This window comes from Xiphias gladius, chromosome 18, assembly GCF_016859285.1.
Source record: "Xiphias gladius isolate SHS-SW01 ecotype Sanya breed wild chromosome 18, ASM1685928v1, whole genome shotgun sequence".
Classification (NCBI taxonomy): Eukaryota; Metazoa; Chordata; class Actinopteri; order Istiophoriformes; family Xiphiidae; genus Xiphias; species Xiphias gladius.
Genome location: NC_053417.1, coordinates 11,913,271 through 11,928,032, shown reverse-complemented (window position 1 = coordinate 11,928,032; position 14,762 = coordinate 11,913,271). Strand labels below are relative to the sequence as shown.

The 14,762-nt window shown below is 40.2% G+C and overlaps 1 protein-coding gene across 3 annotated transcripts in view; it reads left to right on the top strand.

Moving 5' to 3' along the window:
• The window catches only part of LOC120803430 (TOX high mobility group box family member 2-like), a 77,223-nt gene that overhangs the window by 17,115 nt on the left and 45,346 nt on the right, over positions 1–14,762 (top strand). For 2 of the 3 annotated variants that reach the window (XM_040151867.1, XM_040151865.1), the window contains exon 2: positions 13,662–13,754. The exons of the other annotated variant lie outside the window; for it this stretch is intronic. In XM_040151867.1, coding sequence (XP_040007801.1) covers positions 13,662–13,754 — 93 coding nt within the window. The remainder of the gene's footprint in view (positions 1–13,661; positions 13,755–14,762) is intronic. 3 annotated transcript variants of the gene reach the window in all.

The window sequence follows — 14,762 nt, the reverse complement described above, 5'->3', positions numbered from 1 at the left end:
TGCAGGACTGCCCAAACATAAACAAGTGGTGCTAGCAAGTACCATAAAATAGTTAACCAGCCTGTTGATCTTCTAAAGTCATAAATGCCATGTTGAGTAATTTATTTATTTATTATTTTTTTTTAATTATAGAATTGTTTGTTTGGGTCTTTTTTTTTTCTACTACTTTTTAAAATCTTTTTTGTGAGTTTCAAACAGTAACATGAAACGTTGATTGTTTGCATCCATACACCGAGGTTAAACTAATCAGGTAACATTTTGCTACTTCAAACTTGAACTTCAAAGCTGTTCTGCTTCAAAGAAACTATATGTATAGCTGAACCTAAAACAATGTCTAACTAAAGAACCATTATGACAAATGGTGATTTTTGCAGTTGCAGTTGTTCTTGCAGCCCTGCGGATGCTTAAGATTATGTCTACAATTTTCACTTACAATATCATCATCCTTTTGTCAGAGACATTTTGCATGCTTCATGCCTCCCCTGAATGTAATCTGTAAGCACGTCCCCAATTTGTTTGCAGCAGTGTCTTTCAATTAAAAAACAGGGCCAGTTTCTTCAGAGGTTTCGTTTGTCAAGTGACTCCCCTGAGAGGGAGCAGAGGAAATGGCTGAACAGATCAGACACATTCGTCTTCTCTGCTTAGTTACCTTGCAGGAGGAAGATGGTGATACCCATTTCCTCCATCTAATGTGTTTGCTTTACACCCTATGCCAAGTGTCAACATGCAGCTTCTTGACAGTCATTTTTCATTTGGAGCAAGCAGCCAGGTTTAATAAGCCAGGACATTGCACTGTTTTAGCATTTTCCCTACTTTTATCAGCTGGGTGTTGTTGTTTTTAAAGGTGGAAAACTTCTAATATGTTAAAGGTTAAAAGTACACTAGTCAGAGATTATTACTTAATAGCCTTGTCTGGTTGTTGATTCAGAATAAAAAGCCAATTATCATAATAGGATATGGGACATAATGACAGAATTAAATGAGTGTGACAGACACACAATAGGCCTGCTCTGTCATCGCCTTAGCCCAGCTCGCTCATTAGAATTAATCTTGCCTGATTAAAAATGCAAATGGCTCAAAGTCATTGACGGAGTTTACATGTTTTTATAACATTTAACTGATTTAATTACATGGAAAATGAAATGGTGGGATGTGCGATAGAATTTTTTTTTTTTTTTTTGTCATCCTCTTGCTGGTTGCCACAGAGAAATTAATATTCTCTCATGCCAGGAAGAGAAGGTAATGAGATTAGTGCACTCCCTCTCTCTGTTTCTCTCCATCTCTGCCTTTCAGAACCTGATGGTTTGGTTCATCCAACCAAAAAGAGCAGAAGAACTGTTTTATTGTTATCACTGAAAACATTTTATCTTAGTCTTAGAAGTACCTACTCTATTATCGTGTGGGCTGAGAGCTTCACAAAATATAAAGACTTTCCTCCCACTGTGTATAATTTTATAAGACCACTATATGAATTGCATCTTTAAAAAAAACATATTCTGATTATTCCTGGTGTTGTTTTTCATACTAAGAGTTCTTAACAGATTTAAGGTGTAATGAAATGTTCTATAACCTGCAGCCAGATGTCATGACATACACGACATGTTTTGCCGTTTTTCAGCTGCAATCCAGGAAGGTTTTTCAGCCTTAACACAAATTTGTCACATTACGTGAAAAGAAAAGCAACAATTAGTCCTTTAATTTCTCCAAGAACCTGAAGATTAGCAATGGAAATGTCCAAGTGTCCCTGAAATAAGTGATCTCTTTTTATTAAGTCATTAGGTATATTACATGTTACCTGCTTGAGTGAGACCAGCCAGTTCCTGTTTTCTGCCTTCGTATCAGTAAAGGTTTCAGACAATGTTCAGACTGTGTGCACCTTGTACTTTGAGCTTGTTAGAAGAATAGATTGATAGTTTTGCTTACTTGAAACATGCTTGGTGTTTTTGCACCTTTCAGTCGTGGTCGTAAAACCTGCTAGTATGCGGTGGACATCCTGTGGGGGAGGAAATTGATTTTGCTGGGTTTGTTTGTTCTGGACCGACAGGGAGACATGCATTTTTTTTCTTTACATTTCAGACCAATCGTTTTATTGGTGTATTAACATGTTTTATGGCTGTTATGACTTTACAGCTGTTTCAGAATAGTTTTATTTGAGCCAGCATGATGTTTTTTCCTTCCAATCATAAACTGTCTACAATGTGCAAGAGAAGGCATTTAGAAGCGACAGAACGTTTTTAAACTTGATTCATGTGAATGGGCCAGATGTTCTGTTTTGATCTTGATATGTTGTGTCTATGCCTCTGTGTTTCCCACCCACCTGGCTTACATCATCATCAGCAAAGCAGTTACTCAATGTGTAATATAGAGATATCAACGTCAAGCGACTAAGGGGCTTGAGATTGTGAGCACGCTGTGAAAAAGCTTTATATTCAAAGACCATTTATTTTGCAGTGGGAAAAAAGACATACAGACCTAAAACTTTGTGTTGACAGGACAGGATCAATTCCAACTGTGTATCCGCACATCGGCTCAGTGTGTTGAAATGGAAAGTATGCTATCGATCTGTGTGCATTAGTGCTCTACAGTAACATAAGCAATGAGTGGCAGAACAAAAGAGGTACTGTGCGTCACACTAGAAGAGAGGTGCAGTACAAAGGGGGACAGTTAACTTCATGCAGTCTATTGGCATTTCATTATTTATCATTTTAAGTCCAAACGTATATTTTGTCTTTGATAAAAGAATTTTACTCACTCCTATACATCTGGATCCGATTTTGGATAGTTTGAAATGTATAGACCTAATAAACTGTTTAGCCCTGCAGAGGGAAGGTTATTAAAGTTTATTGTAGTAAAGTGCTGCAAAAAACATAATACGGCTCGGCATTAAAAAGCTAAGAAACTCACTAAAGCCTGCTATAGATATAGAGGTCAGGCAACACAGTTACATCCTAGAAATCAAACGGCTCATTTATATGTCCATGAGCTGCCCTCACTCACAACTGGGTTGTCTTACGAGGCGGGAAAGCATACATCCTGCACCGATATTTTTTCCTCTCCCAACTCATACTTTCCCTCAAGGGACAAAAAACAATTACTCTATTGTGGCACACGGTACAGTATATCACATTCTGCACATTTCAGCCAGAGAAAAGATGCAGTGTTATGTTGGGGCATATGGCATCATGATAACTATGTTTTAGGGGAAGAGGGTCCAGGGAGGTCACTGTCAGGGATCAAATTGAATGAACTTTAGCATGTGGATTGGATTCGTGTATTGTAAACAAAGGGTTATTTCTATAAATATCGTAATCCCAGGCACCCTGGATTAAAAGCAAATAAAGAGAAGAAAATGAACCTAGAAACATTTCCAATACTTTTGCCCAATATTTTCACTTTATCTAATGTATCTAACGTACCATAGAGAGGAAATTATGTTTTAATTCATGAACTGTAAGGTGTAAAAGACAAAAAAAAAGATGTCAAGGCTACACAACCGTGGATATGAAGACAAAGATCTGTGACCACATCTGAGAGAGAGACAGTTAGACAGACAGTGTCAGGGCCTTTTCAGTAACTGCACTGTTCAACCGTACCTATACATTGCTGACAGGAAATGTGGTGGTGACAAGGAAAACCCTGAGATGCCACACGGAGGGGTAAAAATAGGCAACTTGGCACGAGAGACAGCAAAAGAGTGGGAGGAGAAGAATGAGAAAGTGCGGAAAATTGGTGCACGGTGTCTTGTAGGGGCTTTCTTCTGCAGCCCCGAGATAAGAAACTTCACTCTTTAATGTTGACAAGTTGTTAGATCAATCTCATTTTCACTTGTTCGTTGTCTGAGAGAGAGACAGAGGAAGTAGAAGAAATGAGAGTTTTTTCCCCCCTCATTAAACAACAAAGGAACAGAGAACACCCCTCTCTTTAGAGTTTACAGTCTGCACCTCCTACACCTTCACAGTTATAAACGCTGCCCACTTTAAGCCATTATAATCTTAAATGTGTTACTGTTAATTCTTAAAAGTGTCAGTTGTATTTCTTTGAAAAGTTGACCCAGGAAAAACCCATATTTGTTGTTTTTGTCAGGGTCATAACAGCTTGTTTGACCCAGGCCCATGACAGGTTACTCTACACTGGTTACGATCATGGTACCTCTTGTGTCAAACACTGTAGGCTCTTTACACTGTAGCAGACTGCTATAGGTTATGGCTGGATGTGACTTGTGTGAGTTTAAGACATTTTCACAAGGTTACCAAACTGCAGCTTCAGATATGTTAGATCTATGAAAAATAAATTTACGGTGACTACTATTAATGACCTGGATCCCTCCTGGGGGTCAAGACCCATCCAGTGGGTCCAACGGCAAAAGATGATTATTGGCATAGGAAAGAAAAAAGGACATTGTTCAGCTACATAAATATAGATTCACTTTTGGGTTTTTCTCTAATCTTAGCTCTGTTGCCAGAAACTAGTTAATATTTCTCATTTTTGTGGCTGCTAAAAAATATTCAAGTGAAACAATCTGAGAGTGCTCACAACTCACAGACATATACAGGCTGTGACAGGACTGTGACCTGAACAGCTGCACTGGAAGGTGGGTGGAAGGTGGGTGGAAGGCGGGAGTCAAAAGCCCGCCGTCATAGAAAGGGGGAAGACACGATAAAGTTTAAATACGGGGAGAACACTGCAAGGCATTCATAGTGTTGCACTTGGTTGTTCATATGAAAAGAATTTCAAAAATGAAAAGTATTTCAAAAGAAGCTAAATGGAAAGTTACAGAGATTGTCGGACACAACTCCCCCAGTCCGAAGTCTTAGTCCATCCAACAAACACTTGTGATGAAACATACAGGCTGTGTAATTGCGCACCCCTAACCAGACCATCGTGTGTCAGCTCAGTCGTTACAGGGATATGTGACGGTCAAGCTGTAACGCCCAGTCAGACTACATACATGGCTTTTGAGGAATGAAAAACGATGTGTCCTCAGGCTTGCCTCTCCTCTGCATATCTGCTCATTCATCAGGGCTGCTCATTAAAGGGTAATTACCTGTAATTAGTGAATCATGTCGCTTTAATGAAGATGTTGAAAGCTGTCCGAGCCAGAACGACTGGCCTTAATTCTGAGTGATGTTCAAGATTAGAGGCAGACAGGAATTCAATAAAGGCAGACAGATTAATGAAATATTAGCATTTTCTTGACAGTGTCATAGGTGGCTTTTATTATGTTTATATTTTACATTAATTTCTAATTCCAATGGCATCAGCACCTTGCCCTGGGGGGCAAGTACATCTTACTGTATCAGAGCAGGCTAACAGACACAATGATGATGAAGCTGTGTATGTCTGCGTACATCTGTGTGTGGGGGGGTGCCTGTGCGAATGAGTGTAATGCTTGCTCCTAATGTGTGCTGTGCTGAGTGTGTGTGTGTGTGTGTGTGTGTGTGTGTGTGTGTGTGTGTGTGTGTGTGTGTGTGTGTGTGTGTGTGTGTGTGTGTGTTCCCTGGCGGCGTGGTGAGTGTTTAATCTGGCCCGGTGGCGTGTCGTTGGCCCGGCTAATCACAGTGTGTCTGTAGGAGTGCGCTGAGCCAGGGGAGCACGCCGTCGCTAACAGCGCCTGACAGACTCATTAGAGAGACCTGGCACTGAGCTAGCAAGGCACACACACACACACACACACACACCAACACACACAGGCAAAGACACACACTCAAACACTTTGAAACACACACAGTGGGAAAGGCACTCAGGCTCAACTGCACAGACACTGGGATGAATTCACACACTTACACACTTTTCTTTTTTTCTACATTATTACAAATGCACACACCCTCATTCATATAATCATCCATAGACAAGTGTGTGCTCTCTCTCCCTCTCTTCCACGCACACATACAAACACAAACATGCCCAGTGCTCCACGTGTGAGAACAAGGCAGGCGGTGACCCCTCGCAGTCGCAGCCCAAACACAGACAAGAGCTGAGAGAGCATCTGGGAAAAGAGGAGGGAGGGTAGAAATGGAGGGTGAGAAAAAAACGAGTAGGCAAAGAGGAGGAGTGGAGCGGAGAGAAGGGAATGATGCAGCAACACTTTCTCCCATTCAAATGTGTGTTTAGCCAGGCAAATGACAATGACAGAGACTAACTAGCTGCAGTCAGGAGATTACCTGCACTGAGAGCGCTGTGTGAATGTAGGCTTTATTTACAGGTACTGAAAATGTAAGAAGGGTTAGAAGTCTTCCTTTGGGCAAAGTTTTCTTCAAAGTGTGAAAATTAAAGTAAAAAAACTATTAATTTCGCAGGATTAAGTTGAATGACACTGCAAAGTTTGACAAACTACTTTGACAAATTGCTTAAGACTTGCTTGCCTTGCACTTACAGCGAGGTTAATTGCAGCTCAGCTGCAGCAGAGCCAAGTGGAAACATTAGGTTCGGCTGAATAACAGGTGAATGCAAAGCAGGTCAATATGTAGTCAAGTGTGGGCCTGCCAGCTGTTCACTCTGCTCTGCGACCACACAATGGTGACACACTCACATGCACACACATGTTCATGCTTTGCACACAAAAAATAGCGGACCAAGTTTAACTTGTAGGCAAACCAAGTAACAATCTATTCTATTTTATGTATTTCTCTCGTTTAAATGCTGTTCAGTGAAGCATACGCTGTACACAAACAGAGGGAAATAAATAATGCATGTAATGATGCAATTAAAAAAAGTAGTGATATACAGTGCATTAACAACTGATAACATTGGCTGGATAGGGCAGGAGTTGTTTTATATTTATCCTATTGTCAACGAATCACAGGAATAGACTATAACCAACAATGAACTGATCCAAGTAATAAGTATCACCTCTGTAGCCAAAGCCTGATATAGCTTATTCATCTGTACCAGAGACCTAAATTGCTGTGCAAAAACTGTTAAAGCTATTAAGCCATACCATATCTCAGCGGTGTAATTTATCACCAGTGCACCACCTGGCAAATGTAAGTCCAATCTTCACTCGGCTTTTAGCTTTGTGTTGCTCTCCACCAAACTTCTGAGAAAAATATCCATCTATTTAGCTGCTAAGTGCTCCACATTGTTCACCAGCTATCTCCTAACTTTGGCTGTCTGCCATGATGCTGATTAGAGCAGTGAGAGTGAACCTAAACATTAGAGCTGCGGACTGTAAAGCCAAAATAACAAGCTAAGAGACCAAATGCTCCATAGAGCTGAGGACAACTGCAGAGACCCCTCTTACATTACACACAGTAATTTGATCCATAATATCAAGATAATGAGCATTTAAACAATGAAACTATAGAATTCTGACCCTTTTTTAACATTTCCAGTAAGAATGAATGGGTGGTCGTCTTTTCATTTGATTTGTTTACAGTTAGAAAAATATCAAATAGTGCTAGCCTTATCCTGTAACACTTAATAGCACTCTAAAAAGATAAAGAAAATAAAGAAAGAAAGAAATAAGTCTCTCACAAAAGGATGCCTTGCTCTGTAACAAACGGTATATATTCTCCTGCTAGTCCTGCTCGGTCTGTCTCTCTCTCTCTCCCCCTCTTTCTCTCTCTCTCACTCTCTCTTTCTCTCTCCTTCTCTCCTTCTCAGTCACTGTTATCCTTTAATTTCCTACAATAACTCCTTGTCAGGATTTTTAATCTATCCTGGTAGCTATAACTTGAACAAGTTTTGCTGACAACCTTGCTTCACTTAAAAGCGAAATCAAACTCTCTTTAATTTTCTCTACCACTGTACCATGTAACAGGCCAAATCTCCTCTCTCTCTTTCTCTTTCTCTCTCTCTCTTCAGAGTACAATAGCTGTTTTGCTCTGCACGATCCACCATGCTCTCTCTCTCTCACTCTTCTCTAGCACAAGGCTATGACATTGAGGGAATGTGATGTGATGTATTGTAGTGAATAATGTATTCTGCAAGGATTGTACAGAGCGCATAGAGCAGATGGCAGCAGGTTGATCTCAATGTCTGTGTGTGTGTGTGTATGTGTGTGTGTGTGTGTGTGTGTGTGTGTGTGTGTGTGTGTGTGTGTGTGTGTGTGTGTGTGTGTGTGTGTGTGTGCGCCTGTGTCTGTGCGTGTGTGTGTGTGTGTGTGTGTGTGTGTGTGTGTGTGTGTGTGTGTGTGTGTGTGTGCGTGTGCAGGCGGGTGTGTGTGCGTGTGTGTGTGTGTATGTTTAATGATGACAGTGTGTCTATGTGTGACATGCATATGAGCGTGTGTGGGTGTGTGCTCACCCAGAATGGGGGAGGGGAAGGAGGAGAAGAAGGGGTGGGGGGGTGGGGGTTGGTGTGTATGTGTGTGTGTGTGTGTGTGTGTGTGTGTCTATGTGAGCTTCCTTTGTGAGATAAAACATGCAAATGGTGGATTATTTTAATGCAGTTTTTTCTAGGGCCCTGAGCCTTAATCCCTAAAGCAGTTGAAATGAAAATAGTATATGTTTTCTTTCAAACTCCCTCCCTCCCTGCTTTTTATTCCCTGATAGGAAGTTACAACTACCAGCTGTCTAGGAACGGGATCCTTTGCACTTTAATTTCTCTCTGTGTGTAGTTATAGCCAAAGACTGATGATTACATCCAGATACCATGGAATTGACTAAAGCTAGTCAGGCCTTAACTACTCCGTTACGCAGTGGAAGGATCACTCTTGCAAAATTTTTGTGACTGAATGGTGATAACAATGTCGATCCTAAGAATAGAGCAGAAAGCTCATTTTGTTACTTTGAGTGGACTGCAGATATAAAATATGCGCATTTATAAACACTTGCGCATGCTCAAGCACATTGTCATATGAAGCCAAAAAAGAGGCACAGAGTTGCGGGGCTAAAGTGCCTGAATTGCATTTAAGCATTGTGCTGACAGGTATCTATAGTTATAGTTATATACAATAAAAGTGAACATTTATATTACTTACAGCTGCAATCAGAAGTAGTCAACGGTGCAAATATTTTAAGAATTAATCAATTAAAGTTTTCTCAAACTCAAGATTCTGCTTCGGATGACTTCTTTATGAGTTGAGTGATACATAAAATCAGCACAGAAAATGCATGATTCAGTATTTTTGTGTAACAGTATATTTTGTAAAGATAGCCATGTCACAATTATTCAACCCCTATATAATATTGTTGTTTGAAACATAATTAAGCCTTTGGGAACTCTATAAGGATCCTTCATTTGCTTCAGCTGTGATGCATATATAAACCCCACCCATGAAGGTATTCAAGGTGAGTTGCATTCATGGGAAAGACAAGGGAGCTTCCACAAAAGCTGAGAGAGGAGATTATTTCATCACACCTCAAGGGCCCTAGGTATAAGAAGATTTCCAAAAAATTTGATATTCCCAGAGACACCATTGGGAGCATTATAAGGAAGTTTAAAACTTATGGAAAAGCTGCAAACCCGCCTGGCCATGGAAGAAAGCCCTACATCTCATCAAGGGCCCTTAGCAACTTAGTCAGAACAACTAAGAGAAACCCCATGTGACTGCAAGACACCTACAGGATGACCTTATGAAGGCTGGTACAAGTGCTTCAGTGGCAACTATAAGACGTGCACTGAATAAGCAAGGACTTCATGGCAGGACTCCAAGACGCACTCCACTCGACCTCAAGGAACATCAAAAGTCGACTAGAATTTGCCAGGAGGAATTTGGATAAGACTACAGAGTTTTGGGAGACAGTTCTACAGACTGATGAAACCAAACTGGACCTGTTTCGACATATGGACCAGCGGTATGTCTGGGGTGCGAAAAGCCAGGCTTATGACCAGAAGAATACCATTCCCAAGGTTCAAGCTTCGAGGTGGGTCATTGATGATGCGGGGCTGTTTTTCTGCGGCAGCAACTGGCAATCTTGATCTTGTACCTGGCATCATGGATTCCCAGAAAAACCAGGCCATTTTAAAGTGGAACGTGATGCCTTCTGTTGACAAATTAAACCTTGGTAATCATTGGACTTTCCAGCCATACAATGATCCCAAGCACACCTCCAAGTCAACCAAAGCTTGGTTGAGAAAAAGATCCTGGAAAGTCCTGGAGTGGCCTTGTCAGTTACCAGATTTAAATCCGATTGAAAATCTTTGGTTGGATTCAAAGAAGGCAGTTGCAGCACGGAAGCCATCAAACATCACTGAGGTAGAGGCTTTTGCACGTGAAGAATGAGCAAAGATTCCGATCGAGAGGGGTAAGAAGCTTGTCAGCACTTACCGAAAATGTTTGTTAGAAGTTATAAAAGCTAAAGGATGCGCCACAAAGTACTGAAGCTGGGGGTTGAATAATACTGCACATGCACGTGTTAAGAATTACATTTTTGAATTTGAATTTCAAAGTCAAGTCAACTTATGTTGTCAAAATAACTCAAATATGAATCAATGAATATTTTTTGTTGTTTAATTTTTGTAATTTATTGTCATTATCTTTCATCCACATCACTATAATGTCTTTTGAGGTGAGAGGGTTGAATATTTATGATTGCAACTGTATATAGTCTTATATGTTCCATTTGAAGTAACTGAAAAGGACATAAATCTACTTTATATATGACAATTTTTCACATGTGAAATGATGATTCATATGTGATACAGTAAATATGTGAAATTCTATATGAATTACATGATAAATTCCCTTTTTTTTTGGTTTTGTTTTTGGTTTTTTTTAAGGGAGAAAGGAAAAATGACGAAGTACGGAGAAAAAGAATTTGTCTGGGTATGTGTTTTAGCTTTCAGAAGGGATTAATAAGAGCATAATAAGCTGTGGTTAAAGCACGATTAGTAGACTAAAGCACACAAACACAGATGCACAGTTTTCCCCCCAGAATGAAGTTGTCCCCTATAGATGAAGCTAACAGATGGTTGAATCTATTTACATTCACTTAGGTGATGAGTTTATATACTGAAGGTTATTCCACAGTTTCCTGGTGTTAGCTGAGACTTTGTTTTGAAGTATCTATAAGCGACTGAGGCGTTGCACTCACTATGTTTGTGTTTGGGGTAAGGAATTTAAAGGATGAGAGCCACATTACTTGGTCAGTTATACCACATGGATATTGTGTTACTTGATTGACATACCATACTCTTGCTTTTTCCATCCTTTTCCTACCTGTTGGTTATCTGTCTTGGGAGCTGGTGGTGCGATGCCCCACACTCTGCTCTCAGGTTCCCTCAGGCCCCCTAAAGGCTCATCCGCGATTTGGCAACAACAAGATATTCCAGGTGGCATTTTAGGCTTCAAAGTGCAAAGTCTGGTGGATGCCTGGCAACTGGCCTACAACACTGTTATGTTACTGAGATGAGACGCCACTACAACAGCAAACATTCTTTTATTGTATCCTCCCACAATACAGATGCAAAAACAGAGGAAAAGCCAATGCCTTTTCAATGAAAATGTTTATCAATTAATCATTATAAGACTTTTTCTTGAACTATCATGGCTGAATCCGAGCCTGTGGAACAGAAGAAAGCTCATACATCCTTGTCTCTTTCATATTAGGGACAGTGAGCATAATTCAGTAAATGTATTTAAGTATTTGAGCGAGCAGATTCAGCCTCTCTGGGATGGTTGATATTGTACTTAGGAAGAATATTGCCCAAGGCAATTCATTAGCGGTAAATAATTGAGAGGCTTAGATAGTGCTAAGGTGAAATGCCTGTTATTATTTTATGGAGTTTGTGTTCTTAGGGCTTTTCAGTTTAAGAATATTAAAAATGTACAAGCCTTCCCACAAATTACTCACCCGAAAGATTCACAATAGGCGCTAATGACTAACCATCCATCTTCGAATGTTTTCAAGCTCCGTGAAAGTGTTTTTCTGCGCCATTATCAATTCTATTTCTGTGTTTGGTAATGTTCTTTTATTTTATGAAGGATGTTATTTTACCCTCAGTCTTTTTATATTTTTTTGTCATTTTATTTGAGGTAATTAAGGCACACCAGTTATTAGAGCAGGATACCGTCCATTGACATTTTATATATTTTCAGTGGGGTACATTAGTCTGAGACCACTTCCCATTCACTTACAACATCTTGTGGATTCCATGCCATGAAGAATTGAGGCTGTTTTGAGAGCAAAGGGAAGCCCTTATCCAGTATGAGTATGGTGTTCCTATAAAGTGCTCAGTGAGTGTACATAGATTAAACTCCATCAGTCTTGGGAAGTCTCACCAATACATCTGCCTCGTGTTTATGTTGAGTGCACCTGCATCTATTTATTTAACCTCAGATAAGCTCATGCAAATGTGATATGTTTACATGAACATGCATTCAGCTAGTTTTTTACATGCTGTAAAGTTTTCTGAAGCTTTCATTTTGCAGCCCACTGTTTTTGCCTCTCTGTGTCTTTCTTTTATGTCTGTACATACTTCAGCTCAGATGAGCTCTTATCTGTTAAAAACTGTCACCTTTAAATTTTGGTTTTCCGGTAATGCGACTTAAAGGCCATTGAGGTTTTATTTAACATCTACACCCACACACTGCCACGTGACAACCAAAAAAATGGGGGAGCATCTGAAGGTCTGATTGGTTATCCTCAGCATTGTATGCACTATAATGACATAGCTTGCGGTCTGTGGTCTGGGCACAAGAGCTGTTTGTCCCTAAAAAGTCATCAGTTGTGTATAGTTATGTAATGTTTGATAAAATGCTGACACTTGCTGTTAGACTTTTTTGTTAGCCATGCTAGCAGCTTCACTATAAAGATGTAAATGTCATTTGGTTCATCGATCTGTCTGTTTGTCACTCCATCTGCCTTTTTGAAAAACAAATTGGTCCAGTGTGAGATATTAAATGGATACTCACATTCATGGTCCCCGGAGGATGAATCCTAATTTTTTTTTTGTGATTCTTTGATTTGTCATCTAGTGCCACCAGCAGGTTAAAAGTTCCACCTCTCCAACATTTTAGTTGTTGACAAAATACCTCTAAAGCTAATGAGCAAATCATTCAGCCTTAGCATATGAGATGTCCTAAAATCACTACCATGCAGGGGATGAACCCTTTTGATTTAGGTAACAACATGGTGCCAAACTATTCTTGCCAGACACATTTTCCAAAATCTGATTTTCTTTTTGTAATGAGCATTGAAGCCTTACTGGGCTATAGACCTGTAGTCTTGTTTCATAGAAGTTTGCCATATAATGGCTTCTGAATCACATTAGCTGATTTTTGCAGGTCATATTAACTGCAATGTACATGGAGAAAATGCACATCCACTCATTGCTCCATGATACTCCTTTAGTCTCCAGATCCTTGGCTCAGTGCCAGCATTCATCCCCACTGTCTTGTAGGGGTTTGTGTATATGCTTGTCAGTGTGTGTAAGAGAGAAGAGAGGTGGGCATGGGGAGGAGGCGTGTTCAGGGTGGAGGGGATGTCAGCTCATTAACCTCCATTCTTCCCTGAGCTGCCGCTGCGTAGAGTCACTGTGTAAGTCTCATGTCATTACTCCTCCCCCTAAACGCGTTTGCTGGGCATGACGGGAAGAGGAGAGCTATCGGAGGAAGGGAGAAGGAGGGAAAGGTTCACGAGGGAGGGGGGGCCCTTGACATGTTCCTTCACAAATGCCCTTGTACCTTGAAAACTAAAGCCCCACCATCTCGTTTCCTCCCCACTTTTGTCTTCTCTGTCTCTTCTCTTTCTCTCCCTGCTGTCTCTCTCTAACCACAGGCCCGGTACAGTGTGGGTGAACGAGCGGTTAGGCTCCACACTGCCCCCCCTCCAGGCATCAGTCCAGCTAGGAAAAGACTGCCCACTGCTGTGGTGAGATAAAGTAGTCAAGCCCCCTATTTCTTAAACCTCCTCTCTTTGTTCTAGCAAATTGATTTGGAAAGGTGTACCTCAAGGTACTTACCTGGGCCCAGTGGTATTTTTGAGACTCCAAACTGGGGATATCTAGACTTGTGATGAAATTGCTTGTCATGGAGAGACATATTTACTCATGAAATTCCCTGCAGGGAAACGCACATACTGCACATATTGTCCATGTTTCTAACACATGTGTGAACATGTTAGAAGGGTTCATTATTTTATATATTTCACCACACAATGCAAGTGTTACATGTATTTGCAATTAAAAACAGACACGATGGAAATTACAGATGATTTCAGGAGTTTCTTCACTGCAGCAACGTATGAGAAAACATGCGAAACAAGGTGCGAAATACGCCCTGTAGTTGTTAGTAGTCGGGTCACACTGCGTGGGCGTCCATAGAAACAAATTAAGTCTGAATCTGAAAGCCACTTTGACATATTTAGTTAATCTTTAAAAACTTTTTTATTTAATGATAAATAAATTATGGTAAAACACCATTATTTTACAGAGAACTCACACATAGATCTTTCTTCAGACAGTTATTGGAATAAGATGTTGCAATCTTGCTTCTTGTGAATTTGATATCATTTGTTAAAACTACACTGATTATCTATTGGACGTTCAGATATTCCTGATAATAATGTAGTACACTTCCACTTGTTTAGTGAACTGTTTTTTGTGTTAATATTTGTGCATGTATAACTAATGCTATAATTATTTGCTGTTTGAAAGTGAACACACCACAAGCGGATTATCAGCATCAGTAGTTCAACACTTACAACATTTCCTTCCCACCTTCTATAACTGTATGTCCAATGCTGTCTGTTTAGGTCCGTGCAATATTGGTGTATAAAGGAAACCCGAACCAACATACAGCCAAAACCCTTTGTCTTTCTCCCAGCAAAGAAGACACCCATGGAAACATATTGATGCATATTGATGTGTTCTCGTAAGGA